Below are 22,814 nucleotides of genomic sequence, written 5' to 3'. Positions count from 1 at the left end.
CTTATCATTTATTGTGGTGGGATTTGAAATTTACTGTTACTTGAAATATACAGTACATTATTGATTATAGCCACCCTACTGTGCAATAGATCTCTAAATGTTTTCCTCCTAATTGAAACTCAGTACCATTTAACCAACAACTCGCCATACCCACCCTTAACACCCCCACTGTGGTGACCATTATTCTATCTCTATGAGTTCAATTTTTTAAAATTCCACATGTAAGTGAAGTCATGTGGTGTTTTTCTGTGCTAAGGCTTATTTACACTTAGCATAATGCCTTCCAGGTTCATCCATATTGTCCCAAAGGACAGAATTTTCTTTTTTTAGGCTGAATAGTATTCCATTGTATATTTATAGCACATTTTCTTTATTCACACATTCATTGATGGATGCTTAGGTTGAGTCCAGTGTTCACTCCATTGTGAACACTGGAGTGTGTAAAGATATTCAACAAACAGATTTTATTTCCTTTGGATATACACCTCACTCAGGGATTTCTGGATCATATGAGAGTTGTTTTTAGCTCTTTGAGGAAACTCCATACCATTTTCCATAAAAACTGTACTAATATACATTACCACTAACAATATGCAAGGGTTGCCTTTATCCACACCCTAGCCAACATTTCATTTTTTTGTTAATAGCCATTTTAACAGCTATTGAGGTGATATCTCATTATGGTTTTAATTCGCATTTCCCTAATGAATGGTGTTACTGAGCATTTTGTTTACAAACCTGTTGACCATTGGAATGTCCTTTACAAGAAATATCGTTCATCTGTTCAGGTCCTTTGTTCTTTGTTGTGTTTTGTTTTGTTTGGCAGTGCTGGTAATCACACCCAAGGCCTCACACATGCTCGGCAAATGCTCTGCAACTGATCTACATCCTCAGTTCCCTTCACTCACTTTTAAATCAAAGTTAGTTATTTTCTTGCTATTTAGTTTTTTTTAATTTCTTGTATATTTTGGTTCTTAACCCCTTATCATCTGTACAAATATTTTCTCCCATTCATTGTGTTGTCTCTTTACTTTGCTAGTTGTTTTCTTTGCTAGGTAGAAGATTTTAAGTTTGATGTAATCCCATTTATCTGCTTTTTCTTTTGTGTCCTATGCTTTCTGGGTCATATCATTGCCCAGATTAATGTGGGGAATTTCCCATATGCCTTTTTCTAGTAGCTTTACAGTTTGTTTCTTGTTTTTTTGTTTTTGTTTTGGTACCAGGGATTAAACCCAGCGGAACTTAACTACAGAGTCACATCCCCAGCCCTTTTTCTTTCTTATTTTGAGATAGGGTCTCACTAAGTTGTTTAGGGCCTTGATAAATTGCTGAGCCTGGCTTTGAACTTACAATCCTCAGCCTCCCAAGCCACTGGTATTATAGGTGTGCACCACTACACCTGGCAACTTTACAGTTTTGAGTCTTAGATTTAATTTCTTAATTCATTTGTATTGACTTTTGTACATGGTAGAAGAAAAGGATCAACTTTCATTCTGCATGTGGATATCAAGTTTTCCCAGCACCATTTATTGAAGGTACTGTCCTTTCCCCATTGTATGTTCTTGGCACTTTTGCCACAATTTGACCATAAATCCTTGGGCTTATTTCTGACCTTCGATCCTGCTCCATTGGTTGATGTATCTGTTTTCATGCCAATAACATGCTGTTTTGTTTCATTTTGTTTGTTTGTTTTGTGGTGCTAGGGATTGAATTTAGAGCCTTGTACTGGGGCACTCCATCACTGTGCTACACCCCAGCCCCCATACTATTTTAATTAAAATTGTCTTATAATGTGTCAAAACGCATTCTACTATCGTGTATTACTAATTAGAACAAATTTTAAAAATCTATTTTAAAAATTGCCATATATATATATATATATTTTTTTTTTTTTTAAATCAGACAGTGTGTGCTTCCAATTCTGTTCCTTTTACTAAAAGAGGCCTGGGACATAGCTCAGTTGTAGAACACTCACCTAGCATGGGCAAGACCCTAGGTTCCGTCCCCAGCACCTCAACAAAAGGTAAATTGTCCAAAGACATATGGATTTGCTTCTATACTTTCTATCCATTCATCTTTTTGGCTAGTCTAGTATCTCACAGTCATGATTACTGATGATTTGTAAGTTTCGAAGTCAGGAAATGGAATTCTCCACCTTTGTTTTTTTCAAGATTTTTAGACCTATTCTTGGACCCATGCATTTCCATATGAATTTTAGGATCAGCTTGCCAGTGTAAATAAAGACTTTTCCTGAAATTTTAATAGAGATTTTGTTGAATCTGTAGATCAACTCGAGGAGTACTGCTATCTTAACAATAGTAAGTCTTCTAATCACTGAACATGAGTTGTCTCTCCATCTACTTGGGTCTCTTTTAATTTCTTTGAAGCAGTCTTTAAGACTAATTTTTCCTTTCCTTTTTTTCTCAGAGTGTTTTGCCCTTTCTGAAAACGGTGTCTGCTCCCAGTATCCTTAATTCTAGTTCCTCCATATGGTCCTGTGCTTTCAACATGTCCAAGTTTCTCCAATTATTGAAGAGTTCCTTAAATACATCATTAAAGGATGAAACCATTAAGGAAAATACCAAGAATTCTGAAACTCCTACTTTAAAAGACAAAATTAAAAGGTTAAAAATCGGTTCAATATATACCACAGAATTAAAATATTATCATTCTTAATATACTGACTATAGGACACGTACAAGTCTATAAAAAAACACTAAGACTCTAATACAATATGGGCAAAGAACATAAAACAATCAACAAAAGAAGATGTACAATTGTAAAAAAGACATAATATATTTCAACTTCAAAAGTAATTAAGAAAATGCAAAATAATGAAATATATTTTCTTTTTCAAAATAACAGTTTTTTAATTTTAATTTTGTTTTGGTACTGAGGATTTTACCTAAGGGTGTTTAGCTTCTGAGCCATATTCCCAGTCCTTTTTATATTTTTTATTTAGAGACAGGGTCTTTGCTAAGTTGCTTAGGGCCTAAGTGGCTGAAATTGGCTTTGAACTTGTGATCCTTCTGCCTCAGTCTCCCATGGTGATGGAACTAAAGGTATGTAGCATCATGCCCAGCAAAGATTTTTAAGATAATAATACTTGCTATAGTTTAGATTTCAAATGTCCCCCAAAGGCTTGTGTAATGAAGCTTGGTCCCCAGCCTATGGAACTATTGGGAGATAGTGGACCTTTAGGAGGTGAGTCCTAATGGAAGGAAGTTAGGTCACTGGGGGAATGCCCTTGAAGGGAATATTGGTACTCCTACTGCTTCCTGTCTCTCCTTTATTTGTGTGGTACTGGGGATTGAACCCAGGACCTCAAACATGATAGGCAAGTGCTCTACCATTGAGTCACACTTTTCTTCTTCTCCTTCTCCTCCTCCCTCTTCTTATTCCTTTTCTTTTCCTTTTCAGTTCTAGAGATTGAACCCATGGCTACATGCTAGGCAAGTGTTCTACCACTGAGCTACATCCCCAGCCCCAATCTTTCCTTCTTTTTGTCAGGGGAACCAGAATCAAGGATTGAACCTAGGGACACTTAGTCACTGAGTCACATCACCAGCCCTTTTTAATTTAATTTTATATTATTTTTAAATTTCGAAACAGGGTCTTGCTAAATTGCCTAGGACCTTGTTAAGTTGCTGAGGCTGGCTTTGAGCTTGCAATCTTCCTGCCTCAGCCTTCTGAGATGCTGGGATTACAGGCATGTACCTGGCAACCTATCCTTCTTATAAGTTGTTTGTCTCAGGTATTTTGTTACAGTAATAGAAAGCTGACTAATACAATACTTGAAATCAGTGAGGGTGCAGAAAACTAGGCACAATCATATTGCTGTTGGGAGAATACAGATGATATAAAATTTGATAATATAAGTCAAGAACTTTAAGGTTGGGGATTTAGGTCAATGGTAGGACACCTGCATAGTATACATGAGATCCAGGATTCAATTGCCAGTACCCCAAATGAACAAATCTTAAAAATGATATGCCTTTCAGTCAGGCATGGTGCACACACCTTTAATCCCAACAACCTGGGAGGCTGAGGCAGGAAGACCATAAGTTTGAGGCCAGTTTGGGCAACTTAACCAGACCCTGTCTCAAATTTTTAAAAATGAAAATGACAGGGTAGATTATTCTAGGAGGCCATATGGAACTCTAACAAAATTATAAAACCAGCATAAATGACACCTATTTATTTTCCATTTTGATATGCATAGTCATAGTTAGGCTACATCATAACCCTGGGAAGAAGCCACATGGAGTGGTATTCAAAAGCTTGCATTTGAATCCCAGCTGTACCATTTCTTAGCTATGTGATGTTGGGCAAGTTACTCAACTTCTCTGAGCTTCAGTTTCCTCTATGAAAATGTTATCATAGTAACTAATTAATTGCCATTAAGATTAAATGTGTTAGCATATGCGAAGTACTTTAAAGTACTTGATATGTAGTATGCTCTAAATAAATTAAAAATATGCACAAAAAAAGAAAATGACTGGGGATGTAACTCAGTGACAGAATACTCCTGGGTTCAATTCAGAGTACCACAGAAAACGAACAAGCCAAACTATATATAATTAGTACCAGAATCAAAGTTGGTTCCGTAGTTTACTGAATGTCAATATTTTTTTTGTTTTTGTTTTTGTGCTCTGGGAATTGAACCCAGGGCCTTGTTCATGCAAGGCACGAACTCTACCAACTGAGCTATATCCCCAGCCCATGAATTTCAATCTTATGCTCTTCGTATCATATCACTTTGTCTTTAACCCTACCACAAACTACCATCTGATCATAATCTGCTCCGGTATGCTGTCTTCATATGAAGAATATTGGCCCAGGGGCTGAGGGTGTGGCTCAGTGGTACAGTGGTAGAGTGCCCAGTGTGAACCAGGCCCTGGGTTCAATCCCCAGCACCAAACAAAACAAAACACCCCCAATATAAACAAACGAAAACCCATTAGCCTATCTTTCCAAATAAGTTTCAAGAAGTAACATTAAAGAGAAACAAGCTTTGCAGGTGACAAACACAGATCTCAACCTGGATGATCCATATTCTGCTTATGTGACTCTTTGGTAAGCCTCAATTTCCTTTTCCATATGATAGTAGCAAACAGCCAGGTGTGATGGTGCATACCTGTAACCCCAGCAACTCTGGAGGCTTGAGGCAGGAGGATTAGAAGTTTAAGGCCAACCTCATCAACTTAACAAGCCCCTTAGCAACTCAGCAAGACACTGTCTCAAAAGGGGTTGGGGTGTGGCTCACTGGTTAAGCACCCCTGGGTTCAATCCCTGGTACAATCAATCAATCAATCAAATCAATAAATAAATCTGCAGCAAGTTCTCCACAAGTTGTGTGTGGGCTTTGTGCATGTTCTGCATGTGCTCTCTCACTGAGCGACAACCTTCATCCAGCCTCTCCTCAACTTCTTTCTTAAATGTCACAAAGTCAGGGGAACTCTGGTAGGTAACAAATGTTCATTGACTTGACTTGAGGAGAAGCTTACAGTAAAAGAGATTCAAAAAATAGAGAAATCCTATTGCCCTGCAGCCTTCTGTCGCATTGCTGTGGACTCTCTTGTCCCTGTACACAGTAAAGACTCAAAACCCTGTAGGTGACTTACAAAGGAAATAGCCAACTCCCCAGCACTGGTCCCCAAGACAGATCTGAATGGGGTACAGAAATCCTAGGCTAAGGAGACTGTTTTGATGACTTTAGGAGATGGATGGAGAAGAATGTGTCATTATATTCCTTGTTACTATGCTGCTATATGGTGGGGAGCAAAGCGAGGAAATGTAATGTGGTCAGATTTGTGTTTAAGTAAGATCAGTCTGGCTGCAATGTGGAAGAGGGATTGCAGTGTAGGCAGGGAGGCCAATTTAGAAGCTCCTGTAGTTAACCAGTCAGGAAGTGATCAGTGTTGGGCTGAAGGCATAGGAGAGAGAGGAGGGACAATGGAAGGAATAAAATTTCTAAGGAGAAGGGAGGAATTTGCATCTATAGAACAGGTAGAGAAAATTATTTATTATCAGAAGGGAAACACTAAGATTGAGACATAAGCAGAAAGGAAAGGTGATTTTATGAAAGGAGGTTGAAGGATTCTGATTTGATGCTCTTGTCATTTTCAGCAAATCAGGAGGCAAGGTTGTCTCTGAAGCATGAAAATGAAGATGGCAGCTTGATTGAAACACTTAGAAGGGCTTCTAGGCAGCTATGTTTAGAGATTACGCATGTTTTTGTACTGAGGCTTGACCCCAGGGGTGCTTTGCCAATGAGCTACATTCCCAGTTAAATTTTTTTTAATTTTATTTTGAGACAGGGCCTTGATAAGTTGCTGAGGTTGGTCTCCAACTTTGAACCTCACTGCCTCAGCTTCCCGAGTTGCTGGGATTATAGCCATGTACCACCATGCCCAGAAAGATTATGACTTCATGTGGCTCTAGTCTGTGGGGATTTGGGAGTTTCTTTGTGAGAAAAAGCCATAGGATTTGACGATTAGGATATCGTTGGTTTCTGTCAATAGAGTGCCCATTAGATGAGTAATGTAGAAGATCAAGAGAATAGAGGGATGGGAAAGGGGAGGCAATGCAGACTAAATCCTTAAAAAATCATGTTATGTGCATATATAAATGTACCACAGGGAATTTCACATTTCTGCATAAGTAAAAAGAACCAGTCAAATATTAATAAATAGGTGAGTGAAAGGAAATCTAGTAGATGAAAGAAAATGGGAGAGGAAAGGAAAGAGAGTAGGGAAAAGGGGGAGGGAAAAGCAGGGGATCATGAATGAAAATCAAATTCCATGCATATATGAGTTTGTTGGGATGAACACACCTACTGTGTATAACTATAAAGTTCTAATTTTAAAAACCTTCTGTTGAGGAGTGTGAGCAGAAACCATATTGCTAGGACTAAGGGGTGAATGAGAGGATGGGGAAACTGAGACATCATACTTTCGAGATTTGGCAGAAAAGAGAAGAGGAGATAGGGCCATTGTTTGAGTAAGAAGCAGAGAAGGGATATTCTGTGTGCATGTTTAGGGTAGGATAATCTTTGAGGCCCACAATATGTTCATCAATAACTATGTTTGTATTCTTATGAAAGTAGCACAAAATACTTTTTAAGAGCAGAAGCTCTGGGGCCATGAGTGCCTAGGCTCAAATTCTGACTTCACCACTTGCCTTAGGCAACTCAAGTTCTCTGTGCCTCAGTTTCCTCATAGGCAAAATGGTAAAAAAAAAAATTCAGTACATATCTTAGGATTGCTCCAAGTAAAAAGTGAGAATAAAACAGTGGTTATGAAGGTCAGGGTAGAGAGGAGAAAATTGGGAGGTTTACTTCAAAGGATACAGAGTACTAAATATGTAGGATAAGCAAGTTGGAAGATCTAATATACATGAGGATCATAACTTATAATACTGTATCGTATCGTATTCAGGATTTTTGCTAAATGAGTAGATTATAGCTGTTCTTGCCATGGAAGAGGGATGGGAAACTATATGAGATGATGAATATGTTAATTTTTTCACTGTAGTAACTATTTTACCATATATATAGGTCTTATAACAACACGTTGTATACATTAAAAATACAAAATAAAATTTATTTTAAAGGACACAAAATCAATATACAAAAATCAATAGCTTTCCTATACACCAAAAACAAATCAGACAAGAAAGAAATTAGAAGAATAATTCCATACAAAACAGCTTCAAAAACAAAATCACATACCTAGGAATAAATCTAACCAATTTTCTCTACAAGAAAAATTACAGAACACTGAAAAATAAAGTTGAAGTAGACACTATAAGATGGAAAGATCTCCCATGCTCATGGGTACACCAAAGTAATATTATTAAAGTGACTATATTACCCAAAGTGTCAACACAGATTAAATGTCATACCCATTAAAATACCAATGATATTCTTTACAGAATTAGAAAAAAAAACTTAAATTTCATTTGGAAGAATAAAAGATACAGAATAGTCAAAGAAATCCTGAACAAGAGTGATCCAGGAAGCATCATAATACCTGATTTCAAATTATACTATAGAACTATAGTAACAAAAACCATGTTATTGGCATAAAAACAGACATGAAGACAAATGGAATAGAATAGAAGACACAAAGACAAAACCCTCACAGACACAGTCATCTGATCCTTAACAAAAACATGCATTACAGAAAAGACAGCCTCTTTAACAATGGTGCAGAGAAAACCTGATATGTGTGAGTGGAAGAATTAAGCTAGATCCCCATCACCCTCACCCTGCACAAAACTCAAATTGAAATGGATCAAAGACTTAGAAATTGGACCAAAAACCTTGCAACTGCTGAAAGAAAACTAGGGAAAACATTTCGACATATAGAGAAATTCTTTGTTAGCTGCTCTTCTGACAGAGGATTAAAATCCAGAATATATAGAGAACTTCAAAAACTTAACACCCAAAATAAATAAATAAATAAATAAATAACCGGGCAAATGAAATGAACGGACACTTCTCAAAAGAAGTACAAATGGCCAACAATTATATGAAAAAATGTTTAACATCTCTAGCTATCAGAAAATTGCAAAGCTAAACTGCCCTGAGAATCATCTCACTCTAATCCCCTAGTTCTGAGTATCCCTACCCAAGAGAGACCTTGCTTTTCCAACTGCCCATAGAGAACTCAGACATGTTCACTGACGCTATGGGCTCAAAATCTCCTACTTTTTTTAGTTCCGTGTGTGAGATGTAAATACCCTATCTCTGGTTGTCTTAGGTCTATTATCACTCCTTGAATTGTAGACAAACAGTATCAATACTACAGCGGGGCTTGTTAGAAAAGCAAACTTGTGGGTATCGCACCAGATACTACCACTATATCAAAATCTAAAGTTTATTGATTTTCCAAGGTAATTCTCATGTACATTAAAGTTTGAGATACCCTGGGCCAAGTGATCTTACAAGTTCTTTCACTTCTAAAAATGAAGATTTCTTTGTTTTCAAACACTAGAAACTTCAAGAACTTTCCCTCTAAAAATTTTCCCTTCATTAGGCCATCCCATTTCATGGAACAGGCTTAGCTTTGCAGGTGAACAATAGACCCTGTGTCTTCCTTGGGTTCCCAGTGCATCCAGGCCTTCAAATATTAAACATCCTTACGATAAAATTCAGCAGACAGAGGGTGGAGCTAGGGAAAAGAGTGAATAACTCTGGTCTAAGGGGCATGGGGAATCTGATTTCTTCTGGGTAGATAAAGTCAAACAATATTGTATGGGCAATGTGGGCCCTGCAATCAAAGAACAAATTCCTACTAGCAGGCACAAAGGGACACCCCCTGGGTTCGAATATAATACTAAGTCAGAGATGAGAAACTTCTATCAAGGATTACTTACCTCCTGACATGATTAAAATAATAAATGAAGGGGACCTTACATAGAAAATATTTTTTCATTTTAATAAGTGATATTATTTTTACAAATCATGAACAGAAAATATAAGCCCTTATTCCATGAGCGTATTGAAAAATTACAAGGTGTACATCAGTCCTTTGTCATGATCAATTAAGAAACAGAAGTAGAAGAGAACAGAGAAGGGGAAAGAGAGAAAGAGCCCCAAATAAAAAGAAACAGATCTCACACACACACACACACACACACACACACACACACACACATGCACACGCGCGTGCGCACACCGAAACTGATTAACATTGCCATAATGTCCTGTGTGGAATCTGATTGCTAAGACATTCACTCATAAATTCATCAAACACGTATAGCACACCTTTTCTGTGCCACGTGCTGAGGATAATAAAGTGAGCAAAGGGCTCCTGATCTTAAGGGGTTTACAAATCTTCCAGGGGAGCAAGATATTATCACACAAATAACCATTTGTATTAATTTTCTATTGCTGCTAAAACACATCACCACTGACTTAAAACAACATCCATTTATTACCTTAGAGTTCTGTAGAATAGGAATATGACACAAGTCTCACTGACTTAAAATCAAGGTGTCAGCAGAGTTGCATTCCTTTTAGAAGCTTCTAGGTGAGGCTTCTTTTCCTTGACCTTTCCAGGTTCTAGAGGTCACTAATTTTTCTTGCCCATGGGCCTCTTCTTGCATTTTTGAAGCCAACACAAAGTTTCATCTTTCTTTCTTTCCTAATTACATCATTCTGTGACTGTTTCTGCCTCCACTTTCCACTTTTAAAGACCCTTGTGATTACTTGGGGCCCACCTAGATAAACTAGGAGAAACTCCCATATCTCAAAGTCAGTTGATTATGTTTTAGTCAGCTTTTGCATCACTGTGACTAAAAGATCTGATGAGAATGACGTAGAGAATGAAAGTTTATTTTGGCTCACTGTTTCAGAGGTTCAGTCCATGGTCAGCTGACTCCACAGCTCTGGGCCCAAGGTGAGGCAGAACATCTTGGTAGAAGTGTTGCAAAGGAAAGCAGTTCAGAACATCACAGCCAGGAAGCAAAGAGAGAGTTCCACTTACTAAAGACAAAATGTAAATCCAAAAGGCACACTGCCAGTGACCTATTTCATCCAGCCACACCTTCTTGCCTATAGTTATTGGCAGTTTATCCACATCAGTGGATTGATCCATTCATTTGGTCATATCTCTCATAATCATATCATTTCACCTCTAAAAATTCTTGCATTGTCTCACACATGAGTTTTTGGGCGACACACTCATATTTAAAGAGTAACAATTAGCAACTCTAATTCAATCTACAAACTTCATTTTCCTTTGCCATGTAAGGTAACATATTCAAAAGTGCTGGGGATTAGGATTTGAACATCTTTGGGACACCGTTACTCTGCCCACCATTTAACTGCAAGTATACATTACAGGAACTATTGACTTAAATGGGGCTATGACAGTAAAAGTACAGAGAATGGCATTCCTTGGAACTATACTATTGAGTTCTGTTCTTTGCTGTCTAACTGTGTTTGTGTCTACTGTTTCCTCTGAGATGATTCCCTCTTTTTCAATCATGTCCATATTCTAATTATCTTTTTAAGACCCATTCAAATGTTGCCTAAATTTTTTCAGGTGGAACAATGAATAGTAAATTAGTTCAGATTACTTTAACATTTAGGATTCTCAACTGATAACTAATTGAACTTCAAAGGAAGCCACTGCATTCAAAAGGAGTTCAGAACTAGCATGGTACCCCATGCCTGTAATCCAGCTATTCAGGAAACTGAAGCAGGAGGAACACCAATTTGAGGCCAGAAGTTTTGAGATCAGCCTGGGCAACAGAGGGAGACCCTGTCTTCACAAAATGAGTTCTGATATATCAAAACATTTGAAAGTATTCAGATTGGGTTCTGCAGATACTTGATGGCATCACAGAAGGAAATGAAAGGCAAAAGTCAAACCCCTCAGGCACTACTCAAGACAGAAGGAAGTGCCTTGAACACACTAAGGGGGAGTATTGTGTTTCTTTAAGGTCTTGCTTCCAGTGTAAACAGACAGGCAGCAGCTGATATGCAAAGGAATAAAATGATAAGGTACTCTAGTTTGCAAGAGGTTGGGATTCAAGTAAGAGTTATAGGCTTGTTCAGTATATATATATATATATATATATATATATATATATACACACATACACACACACATATATGTGTACATATATATGCACATGTACACACACATGTGTGTGTCTCACTTTAATATATAAGGTGAGACACATTATCCAGGTTGCCCGTCTTCCAGTTAGTTGGGTGACACTGGGAGAATAATTTAATTATTTTAAACCTATTTCTTCATCTGTAAAACAGGAATAAAAAAAGCGACTGGCCATAGTGCCTGAAAAATAATAGATGTTCAATAATTCTTGATTGCTGTATGAGAGGATTGAGAAAAGTGAAGTAACTTGTCCAAGTTTACAGAGAACCAGGCACCCAAAGTCTAACATATTAATATAATTTTACATTTTTGTTCTTTAGAAATGTGTAAACTCTTCACGGGCCTTGGGGCAGACTCTATAACTCAAGAATTGCCATCCCTATTCTGACAGATCATTATTCTAACATAACTTTATATTTTGTCTTCTTGTGACTCTATCATTTCCCACTTGAAATAGAGGACTTTGAAGTACTTGGTATATAAACCTCTCTGGGGTGCTGGGGTTGTGGCTCAGTGGTAGAGTGCTTTCCTCGCATGTGTGAGGCACTGGGTTCAATTCTCAGCACCACATATAAATAAATGCATAAGATAAAGGTCCATCAACAACTAAAACAAATATTTTTTAAATATTTTTTTGTTGTCAATGGATTATTTTATTTATTTATTTTATTTATATGTATGTGGTGCTGAGGATCAAACCCAGGGCCTCATGCATGCCAGGCAAGTGCTCTACCACTGAGTCGCATCTTCAGCCCCTAAAAAAATGTTAAAAAAAAAAAAACTTCCCTGGTCTGTGGAAGGCTAATTCCATCCTTAGCACTGGACACTGAAATACAGAGTAGAACAGAGCTCCTAGAAACTATTGGTCTAAACCATGCTGAGTGTGGTAAAAAGAAAATCTTTTCAGCAAATTAAGTATCCCTTCCTCTGAAACAAAATCCTGAGCCCAATGTTCTGGTTGCCAAATTGAAGGCTTAGGAGATATGTCAGGGGTCTTCCCATTTTACAGTCGTCACACAAGAATTCCTTTCCTTTTTATTTTGGCTCACATATTCCACTTCCCACAAACAATTCTCACTTGCAAACTTAGTTCAGTATGAATTATTCTGAAAATTTGCTTAATATGGTTTGGAAGATTGAAAAAATGAATTGGAATTTAAATATAAAAGGCAGCATCTGAATGGAGAATAGAACTGAAATAGAAGCTAGAAAATAGGCATTTTCCCCCCACTCTGGGCCTTTGTTTTCCTGGTTGCAAAGGGATGGAACTGGGCTACATGGTTTCTAAGAACCATCCATGCCATCTTGAGCTTTCTGTGATTTAACAATCCACCCCACATGCACACTTAGGCATTAGAATATAAGAGGTCTGTATTGTGCAGTAGAGTTGGGAGAAGAGAGTTTGGAGAAATAAAGGGGGGTAAATTGCAGATAGAATTGCTAATAAAATAAAGTTTCCTTTCCTGAGTAGGATTGTTAAGATCCAAGTGATCTTGCATCACAAAAGCCTTTGAAGCTGACTCTTCATGCAGTGTAGTTGAAAATCTACCAAGGGTTGGGGATGAACTAACAAGACCTTGGGTGGTTATAAACCAGGTTTTCCCCTTCCTTAAGCCTGGTTTTGTTTTCATTGCAATGTATTCAGCAGGCTAGACACAGGCTTCTACCTGCTTTCCTACTGGCGTGCGAAGACAAGCAGCTACAGAAAAAAAATTACTATTTCACTCTTCTATTAGTTTTCTTAGTTTTTTGTCACACAATTCAACTATAAAACCTAAAAGGTATGCATGTGCTGTTACACAAAAGTCAATATAAACAAGTATTGCTGTCTACTTACTATAAACTTTATCCAGACCAGACCATTCAAACATTGCTCTAACTTGGCTTTTCAGTTATAAATAATAGGAAATTACCAATTATTGGCTTAGAGACTTCACAAAAGCTCATTTATATTTACGTGATTTTTTTTTTGTCACACTCATTCCAGCAAGGAGTCAGCCCCTTAAACGTGTTTTTTCATTTTCTGCAATGAGTTCCAGAGACAGTAAGAAACAACAGCTCTGGGAGTGCCTCTGGGCAAAAGATAAAGGAGGTTACAGCTAGTGGAAGTGGTAATTAGAGCCAATTACAACTTGACTTATCTGCTTTGTCATTAAAATGCCTGTCAGACCTCTCATTTTTCTAAACAGAGGAAAAGAAAAGGTATAGCTTAGTGGGGGAGAGGGTTAGCCAAAGGGAAGGGATTTCTAATGCTGTTCACAAACTTACCCTGTAACCTTAGACAAACACATTGCCTTTTGGCTTCACACTGCTTTGCTCAGAGTTTAACTCTGGGAGCCGAAAGGGACTTGGGAAATCACCTGGTCCAGTCCCCTGCCTTCTAGTGGGTAAGGTATTATTATAGTCCCATATTTTAAAATGAGACATGAAAGATTCAGAGAATTTAACTAGAATATGTCTTCTGCCTGTTAAGTGCAATGGATTTGATTTTGTTCTTTTAGCTTAATTGTCATGAGGAGAATATAATTATTCTCCTCACATCTCTCACAGATATGTTGTATACAGGTTAACACATAACCACAGAGCACTTTGAAAACACTAAGGAAAGCTTATAAATATAACATCCCAACAGAGACACTAGCACTGTGAATGAATGGGTCTCAAGGAAAAGTGACAGGAATGGATCTAGCTCTTTGAAGAATTGGCTTGAGGAAAAGAGAATTATAATCAAATGGACCAACCTCGCTTTCTGCAAATAAGTGTAAGGGTATAATCAGGAGCAACAAAACTGAGGAATAGGAATGTCACTAATGGAAACATTGTGAAGCTTGAGAGAATAATCAAAAAGAGTAAGTGACCTGGGTGCTGTGGCGATGCCTGTAATCCCAGTGACTCAAGAGGCTAAGAAAGGAGGATGGCAAGTTCAAGGCCAGCCTCAGCAACTTAGTGAGACCCCGTCTCCAAAGATAATAAAGGCTAGGGGTGTAGCTCGGTGGTAGAGCACCCTTGGGTTCAATCCCCCAAAAGTAAGTTTTGTATGTAGAATCATAAATCCTGAACAAAGTTGGGCTCCTTGGAGGAAAGGCAAAAGAAATAACCGATTTTTCTTACAAACTATTTAAAAAGTTCACTATCCTATGACATTTCTAATGATTTTTTTCCCTTTGTGCTTCAAATTGTGTGCAGTCTGGTCACTGACTGCCTGGATTCATTATCTATCTTCCTATCTCCCCATCTTTCTTCACCTTGCATTTTAGCCCATTGAAATTACCTTAGTCCAAATCACCATCTTTACCTGCTACTTTGAACATATTATCCGCCTCACAAACCCTTGTTATCCCCTATATTGAATTACTCATTCAGGATTTCAAGGCCATCAATCCTCTCCAATCTAGTCTCTCGTTCCCTATCCTTTCCTTTGTTCCCTTTCAATACTATACTTTCTCCTCATATACCTGAAACAAATTCCATCCTTGCATCTAATGAGCCATCTCTCTTCACCTTTCTTGAAAACCAACACGCATTTAATGTGAAGACTATAGGGATAGGGCTGGGCATATTTAATAGGTTGAATTCTCTTAGTAGTCATCTGATATGTTTTGCCGAAGCTTCCAGCCAAGCTCCCGGCTACCTTACATACTTCTATCAGGGAGAGGAAGTAAGGGCAGAATGCTGAGCAGAAAGTGGAGGAGGGTTGCCAGTAGATTGCTTCTGATACATTCTGAGTATTAAATAGGGCCTGCCTACAGAATTTTACAATTTGCTCAGCCAGGAGGACCACAAGTTGGAGGCCAGCCTAGATGACTTAGGGAAACTCTGTCTCAAAATATAAAAAGGGCTGGGGACGTAGCTCCTTGGTGAAGTGCCCCTGGGTTCATTCCCCACTACAAAAAATAAAAATAAATAAAAAAAACAACAAAAACCAATTTGCCTTAACCCTTCATTCTTTCAAAATAAAGTAACCTTGTTATCTCTTGTAAGGGCCTCAATTTATATGCTCTTCTTTTGTGAAGGTGTGTATGTAATGGCCACTATCAAGAAATCTAGATCCCTGGAGTGAGAGGAGGAAGGATAATTCCCTTAGCTTAGTAGGCCAATGGTGTGAGGAAGGTTATTCCAGAGAAAGGGTGTGGTAATGCATACTCTGCGGAGTAAAACTCTTAGTGGTAGGGTGCTATCCCACTATCAGTTACAACACTAGTAATACCCAGTTTGTTTACCTGGCAAATATTGAGCTTAGACACAGTATATATTTTGGATTTTTAATTTTTATTTACCCCCATATAATAGCATATATTAGAATGTTGCACAGATGAAAGCATTTCTGAAACTTGATCAATCCTTTGGGATTGGCTCAGATTATAGACTTTTGAAAAATATCAATGGTGGAAAATTTTTTTTATTCCCTAAGGGTAGATTTGATTTGGAGATAGTCAAAAATCACTTGAGAATGAGTCTGGTAAAAAATGGTGGGTAATAACCTGAACATAATTTTCAGGGAAATAAACATATAAAAGGATTGATGTATTTTACTGTGAGAATGAGTATTTACAGCCTCACAACTTGCTACCCTGAAAGGAAACAAAGTTTATTGGATAGGTAAATAATTTATTTTAAAGTTTGGAGCACATAAATAAAGATCTAAATTTGTGACAAAAGAGGGAAAATGGGAACAGCTAAGGGATGTCTATAAAATACTCAGCTTCTTTGGAGGCCAGGTAATACAGTTTCCATCTACCTGCTATGACTTCTAGATGGTAAGCAGCTTTTGTATCAAGTGTGGGTTTGTAGCCCTGTTTGATTTAAATGCATGATACAGCTGTTGGGAAGCAGGAAATGGTGCTGGATTACACACAGACAACCAAAACTAACACAAACACACATAGGCTTCCTGGTATGTAAATTCTTTTTGAGGTTATAGATCTCCTTTTACAGAATTTAGTATATTACAGATTCAAAAACCAAACTTCTTGACCTCCCAGTATTAAATAACTAACTGTGCAAAAGAACCACCATTAAATAGGACATCAAAAGCTATACATTTTCTATGAAACAATATGTGCACAGATTTTCAAAGCTGTGAAAATGCAATAAAGAGCACAACACATTTTGGTCACTTTATTAAATGACATTAAATAGTTTTAAGTTTCAACTACTAAACAGCACTTTGAATGGTGAAAACACAGATAGTATATTGTCATACTTGAATGCTTTTCTTTAAAAACACAATTCCAGTCCTTATATATATTACAAAACAGCCTTAAAGGAAGAAGTGACATCTTTTCTACAGTACTCAAGATACTCAATACAGAACTGAAAAGCAGTCTAACAGAAACAAAGGCAAATCTTCACAGCTGTATGATTTCAGCAGCCAAAGCTGGATGATGGACTGAAACATTACTATACAACTGGGACAAAACATATACAATATCACAATACTAAGCAAAAACGCTTTACACCCAAAGAAATAAAACAGGTTACAAAATGTGGAGAATTTAGCAGGCAAAACTGTATTACAAGCAACATTTTAAATCGTCATTTTTAAGCCATTGCAACTATTTAAAACATCTAAAACAAATATAAAAATGAGTTTTTTAGTATTTTATTGATGTGATTTTGTCTTTAAATATTTGTTAAACTTGATGTTATACTCAAAGTACATATTATGTAGCTAAAATGTCAAGTGAGAAGAGTGTATGCAAAGTGGTCCAAGTTTTATTTCAAACTCTGATTTCCAATTAATCCTTCTAAGTATTATTCTTTAAGTCATAGTTTCATCCACTGTGAGAAAGTTTTAGAAGGTTGCCTAATATTTTCACATTTATGTCTTTGAGTAAATAATTAGACCATGTTGAAAATTCCTAGGTCTTGTAAATCAGGTTTAAAGTATTCTGGACTTGTAGAAATACCAACTGATAACAGTTAGCCAGAGCATAATGCCTTCAAAATTTCATCTCATAAATCTTACTCTTTTTCATTTCTTTTAAAGCAATTCACACACATCTGCCCCCACCCAATTAAATAAATCTGATTATATGGCTGGCATAACATCCAAATACATGGAATTTGTTAGTGATGTCTTACCACAGGAAGGTGGGGGGGGTGGATCCACCAAACCTCACGAATTTTATATCATAAACCTAGTGCTCTTGGATGGTTTACCACTAGTTCTTCCAAGATAAAAATGGAAATCTCTTTATTATCCAAATAACTCAAAACAGTTTTAGCTAACATTAAACTCATTCTAATCCAGTGATACCTAGAGCAAATCCTCCACCCAGCTTTCTTGTTTTGGGAATTCTTTAGCTATTTCTACTACCTGTTACATCACCATCTCAAAAATGGTTTTGCCATGTTGAGTTGACTCCCATAGTCAAAAACAATCTTTTCCTTTAAGAACCTAAAGCAACCAAATTGAACATGAATAAAATCATAGGTCATTTTTTACGGACCCGGAGGAATAAAAAGAACTGTAATGATTTTCTCATAAAACCACATGAAAGGGTATTAGATGAATTAATTTTCATCAGAAAATTGCCTCAAAGATCTAAACTGAAAAGATATCAGACTTTAAAACAATTTAAGAAAATGTAAGGAAATTGGGGGAAAGAGCATGGTGATGAGAGAAAAGAAGAGCATAGAAGCCAGTGATCCTTATCTTTAAGAGGAATTATTTCACAATACTGACAGTACTGGGAATTGTTAAAGCACATTCCTCATGTGAACTTAAAGTCAGCAATGGTTCTGCCATTTTGATGTTGTTTATAAAACAGGGTGTGAACCTAACAACCACAACTTCAGTGTTAACCTCCTAAAATGCTAGAACTTGATTTTCTTAGTCCACATCCCACTGCCAGCAACAGGATGAAGCACTAGCACTGGCACCATGCAGTTAAGAGATGTGCTTTATATTAGTGCCAGGAGAGAGAAAATTCATGTGTGGAAGATAATCCACAACCCTGAAATTTTACCAGTAATTATTTCAGCACATATAACTGAAAATAAAAAATGGCAGAAAGACTAAAGAAGAAAAAGGAATTCTCTTCTTAGGCTGTACTTAAGGCTGTTTATACAATGATAACTGCAAGACTCCTCCAACTTTAGAGCAGTAGTATTTAAGAATATTGCACACAACTCTGTGTCAAAGATAACCCTTAGTTTCTAACTTTCAATCACGGAGATGATATAGCAGGAGCCCAGTTTCAGACTTGAGTCAAAAGAACATTAAGACCATTTCAATCACTCTAATCAAGAAATGGATTAAGTACAAAAGTATTTCATAACTTGAGGAATCAACTCTAAGAACTCAGCTGTGTGTTTTTATATGTAAAGAACGAATATATAAATCTTTATTCTTTCCTAAATTCATTAATTTTATGACAATTTCATGGTTGCTAAAAGCAGGCATAAAAATTTAGAGAGGAAATCTGTGGAGCTGTTATTGTTATGGAAAGACTTGTTTTCACTGAAAACAATTTGAAATATCTTCTGTACTCAATGTGTGTAAGAAGATTCTAGGCAACATCACTGACAAATGTCAGGGAGAAATGGTATGCCCTATTTAAAAAAATTTTAAACTAATATGGAAGATTGGCATTTAAGGGGACCAAACTATTTATACAGTTGAGTTCTGTTAAGTCATTGATTCCTAAAAAAATAAAAGATCTTTCTATGATTTTAACAATCCTTTAAGCTTTTAGTGCAAAATCACATTGATTTCCCTTGGGAAGGTCCTGGATTTTTGCTTCTCATTGGGGGTGGTGCTCGCTGTAAGGGTGGTGGCTGCATACCACCAGCCACTGACTGATACATTCCTCTCATATCAATCTGCTGGTAGTTAGAAGGATTCATGATTAAATTTGGAGGCTTTGGCATCATGAGGTGACCTAGTGTTGCTTGTTGATAAGTCATTTGTTGCTGTTGCTGCTGATTGTACTGCTGCTGGAGCCTTCTGTTCATAAGTATTCGCTGAACACAGCTGATTAACTACAGAAAGAAAAGGGAGCTGTTACAAGTGCATGACCTGTCTCAAAGAGGCAAGTATCAAGTTTTGAGTTAAATCAATTTGTTAAGGGGGTACCATACCAAAAGGAACACACATTATTGTTATCACCATTACTAATTTGACGGCATTCACAGGACCATTACTGTAGAAACCAGTTAGTAACACCATTTAGGGCTAAATTCTCTTAATGACTTGACTATTGTATTGCAAGGAGCATTTAGGTTAGTTGCCATAGTAACCTGTCCTGCACTGTGATTAGTCTCAAGTATTAGTTACAGCAGTTTTTGTCAAATCTCCTCTCTTTGTCCTTCTTTTGAATATTTCACATGATGACAGACAAATAAACATTTCAGTGACAAACACCAAAGGGTAAAGCACTTGTAATAGGAATAATTTCTACCTGGAATATCTCAAATTTCTTAAGATCATTTAAAACCACACAATTCTGCCCTGCTTTCTAAGTAAAATTCATGCCACAGAAGTTGATTCCCTGGTGTCAAGAGTTGAAATTTCCCAGTCCAAGGCAGATGGCTGGCAAACGACTGAGCTGGGAAAGATGATCAAGGATCCTGGAATATACTAGCTTTCTGAAGAATTAGATAATTTAGGAGGAACTTGTGATATATCATCTAGAGCTCCACTTCTTTTTCTCAAATTAAATACACTGAAAAGTATGGTTTTTGAAGGTGTTTAAAAATAGCAAAGGTGGTAAAAGTCTGGCAAAATTTCCTATATAGATACCCAGAATATACAAAAAATTAAAATTATATGAAACAGATCCTGCATAAACTGCAAGAAGATACATTTGTTAAGTTGTTGCTCCTTTGTAATGAATATATTATCTTTCCTTGACATTACTAGGTTTTTAACAAACTTTCTTCTAGAATATTAAATTACCATCCATTGTTCCACAGGAGGGATGATTATTGACATAGCTGTCATGCAAGCCTATTATTACAAATTCAAGAAAATTAAACCTAACTTAGAGATAGTTAGAACTCTTACCATCTGTTGTTTTGTCAATACATCATTGTAGATTGCTTCTCTTCGTTTTACATCAAGCTCCTGGCTGGCTTGTCTACTTAATGCTAATGCCTGTACTTGGGCCTCTGAGAGATTCATGTTTTCTTTCCACTAAAAGAAGAAATTTTCTATTTAATCCTTATTGCTGTACAACTGAGGGAGAATAATCAAGGTACTTAAAAGATATTCAGGATTTTTCAAAAATTCCCTGCCCGCCTCCTTTCCTTTATTCTTTTCTAAGGAAAACAGTGATGTAAAAGCAGGGTACTAAGTTGTTCAATGTTGTGCATGGGCTGGCTATCTCTGGAATGAAATAACTATTTGGATTTAATGTTCATAATTGGTAATTAAATTTATGCAAACAATGCATGCATCTCTATGGTCAATTTCTTAATTCCTAGATTCTACCCATTTCTCTTTTGTGCCAACATCTATGTACAAATGCTGAATTATAGTTTGGGACTATCATCCACTTTACTAGTGCAAATCAAGCTATAAGAATTATATTCTTTTCCCCACAAAAGTAGTACTGCAAACTACAATTAAAAGTTAAAACAAATGATGTGGGGGGCACCTAAATTGGAGGTTGAAATAAGACAATTGCCAATTAGCTTACAACAGCTGAAATTATATCTTCAAGAGGCTGAATCCTCACTGCTGTCACACTGTTTGTTGCTTCTACAACTTTTTCTCTTCCTTGATTAATGAGGTCCTAGAAGAATGTAAGAAGTAAGTTAGGGCAGAAAGACAGCACAGTTTTAAGGTGTAGGGATCCTTCCTCTTGCTAATTTATAGCACTTGGTTTTAAAACTCTTAAATTACTGAAGAGAAAAGCAAATTTCAGCAACAGAAAGAGGAGTAAAATCCATCAATGCCAAAAGTGTCTTGTTAGGAAAATAAAAACTTGGATTTTATTTTATCAATAATTCAGTAATTTAAATGAATATATAAGCATATTTAAAAAAGGAAATTGCAGATTCAATTATTAAACTACTGGTATAATAAAACCCAATCGTAGGGAGACTAGTATAGTAGAGGAAAGGAACCCAAGGAAGGTAAGTGGAGAGGGAAAGGGCAGATACCAGGGAATAAATTATATTTTTATATTGTGTGTATGTGTGAATGTGACAATGAATCCCACTATCATGTGTAATTATAATGTGCCAATTAACAATGGAATAAAACCTAAACCCAATGTTTCCTATTTAATTCATAATTGTCATTTTAAATCACTTATTTCGCAACATTGGGCATTAAATATTTAATAGTACTTCTATATTGCATTAGAATATAAATAGACATGTACTTATCCTACTTTCAAATATGGAATTTCAAGAATGGAATGTTTTTATTTCAAATATTTTATAACTGAAGAAAGTGCTATTTCCCTAGCCATTCGGCTGCCCTATTGTTCCTTAATTAAAATAATTCAAACTGCATTAATTCAAGGACTAGATTCCCTTGTGCTCTGAACAAGCTGCATTTTACCATAATATACTGGTTCAAAAAGGTCAACAAATAAAAGAAAACTTTCTTGGTCTATTCAGAGGTAATCTTTTGGAGAATGTGATATTCCTGCATAGGGAACCCTCAACAACAAGGCACTTGAAATTGCCTTTAATTCATGTTTAACTACTTTTGTACTTCACATCTTACCTCCAGCTGTTGATTACTCATTGCTGACAGGGCTCCCAAATTGAAAGGAATATAAGGAGTTTGAGCGTTGAAAGTGACAGGGGGTAAATTGGTCCCAGTTGGTATGTTGAAACGCATGGTCAGACCCTAAAAACAAAAAAATTATGCACTTTTCACATTGTGATTTAAAACTTGAAATTCTACATCACCTACTGGTTTAGAAAAGAATCCACATTCTCAGATCTAGGAAATTATTAACACTCTTCCACACACAAACAAAACACCCTTTTTACCCAAGACCAAGATCTTATTACATGGAAAGCTTTAACCCCTAAAGGTGTATTCTTTTTTCTGATAATTCCCACAGAATGAGGCAACTCAGTGAATTCTGATGAGACTCCTAACATCACATTAACATTAAAGAAGTTTGGTACAATGAGTTAGGAGTTTAAAAAGGATTCAGGTATTAGGATAAGGTTTCCCATGCTGAGGCACATTTTTTGCTTAAGTGGGTTGGT

At 36.7% G+C, this 22,814-nt stretch overlaps 1 protein-coding gene across 11 annotated transcripts in view; it reads right to left on the bottom strand.

The window, feature by feature from the left end:
- Positions 1-16,738: 16,738 nt before the first annotated feature.
- ATRX (ATRX chromatin remodeler) overlaps positions 16,739-22,814 on the bottom strand; it is a 236,556-nt gene continuing 230,480 nt past the window's right edge. For 10 of the 11 annotated variants that reach the window (XM_079123003.1, XM_079123002.1, XM_079123004.1 and 7 more), the window contains 4 exons: positions 22,318-22,443; positions 21,278-21,373; positions 20,644-20,772; positions 16,739-19,619 (listed from right to left, as the gene is read on the bottom strand). In XM_079123003.1, coding sequence (XP_078979129.1) covers positions 19,341-19,619; positions 20,644-20,772; positions 21,278-21,373; positions 22,318-22,443 — 630 coding nt within the window. In that variant the 3' untranslated portion in view covers positions 16,739-19,340. The remainder of the gene's footprint in view (positions 19,620-20,643; positions 20,773-21,277; positions 21,374-22,317; positions 22,444-22,814) is intronic. The other variant, XM_079123000.1, reaches the window with a different exon arrangement.

The sequence above is a fragment of the Sciurus vulgaris genome (genome assembly GCF_902686455.1).
Source record: "Sciurus vulgaris genome assembly, chromosome: X".
Classification (NCBI taxonomy): Eukaryota; Metazoa; Chordata; class Mammalia; order Rodentia; family Sciuridae; genus Sciurus; species Sciurus vulgaris.
Note: the sequence above shows the minus strand (reverse complement) of the source record. Positions and strands in the feature narration are given on the sequence as shown.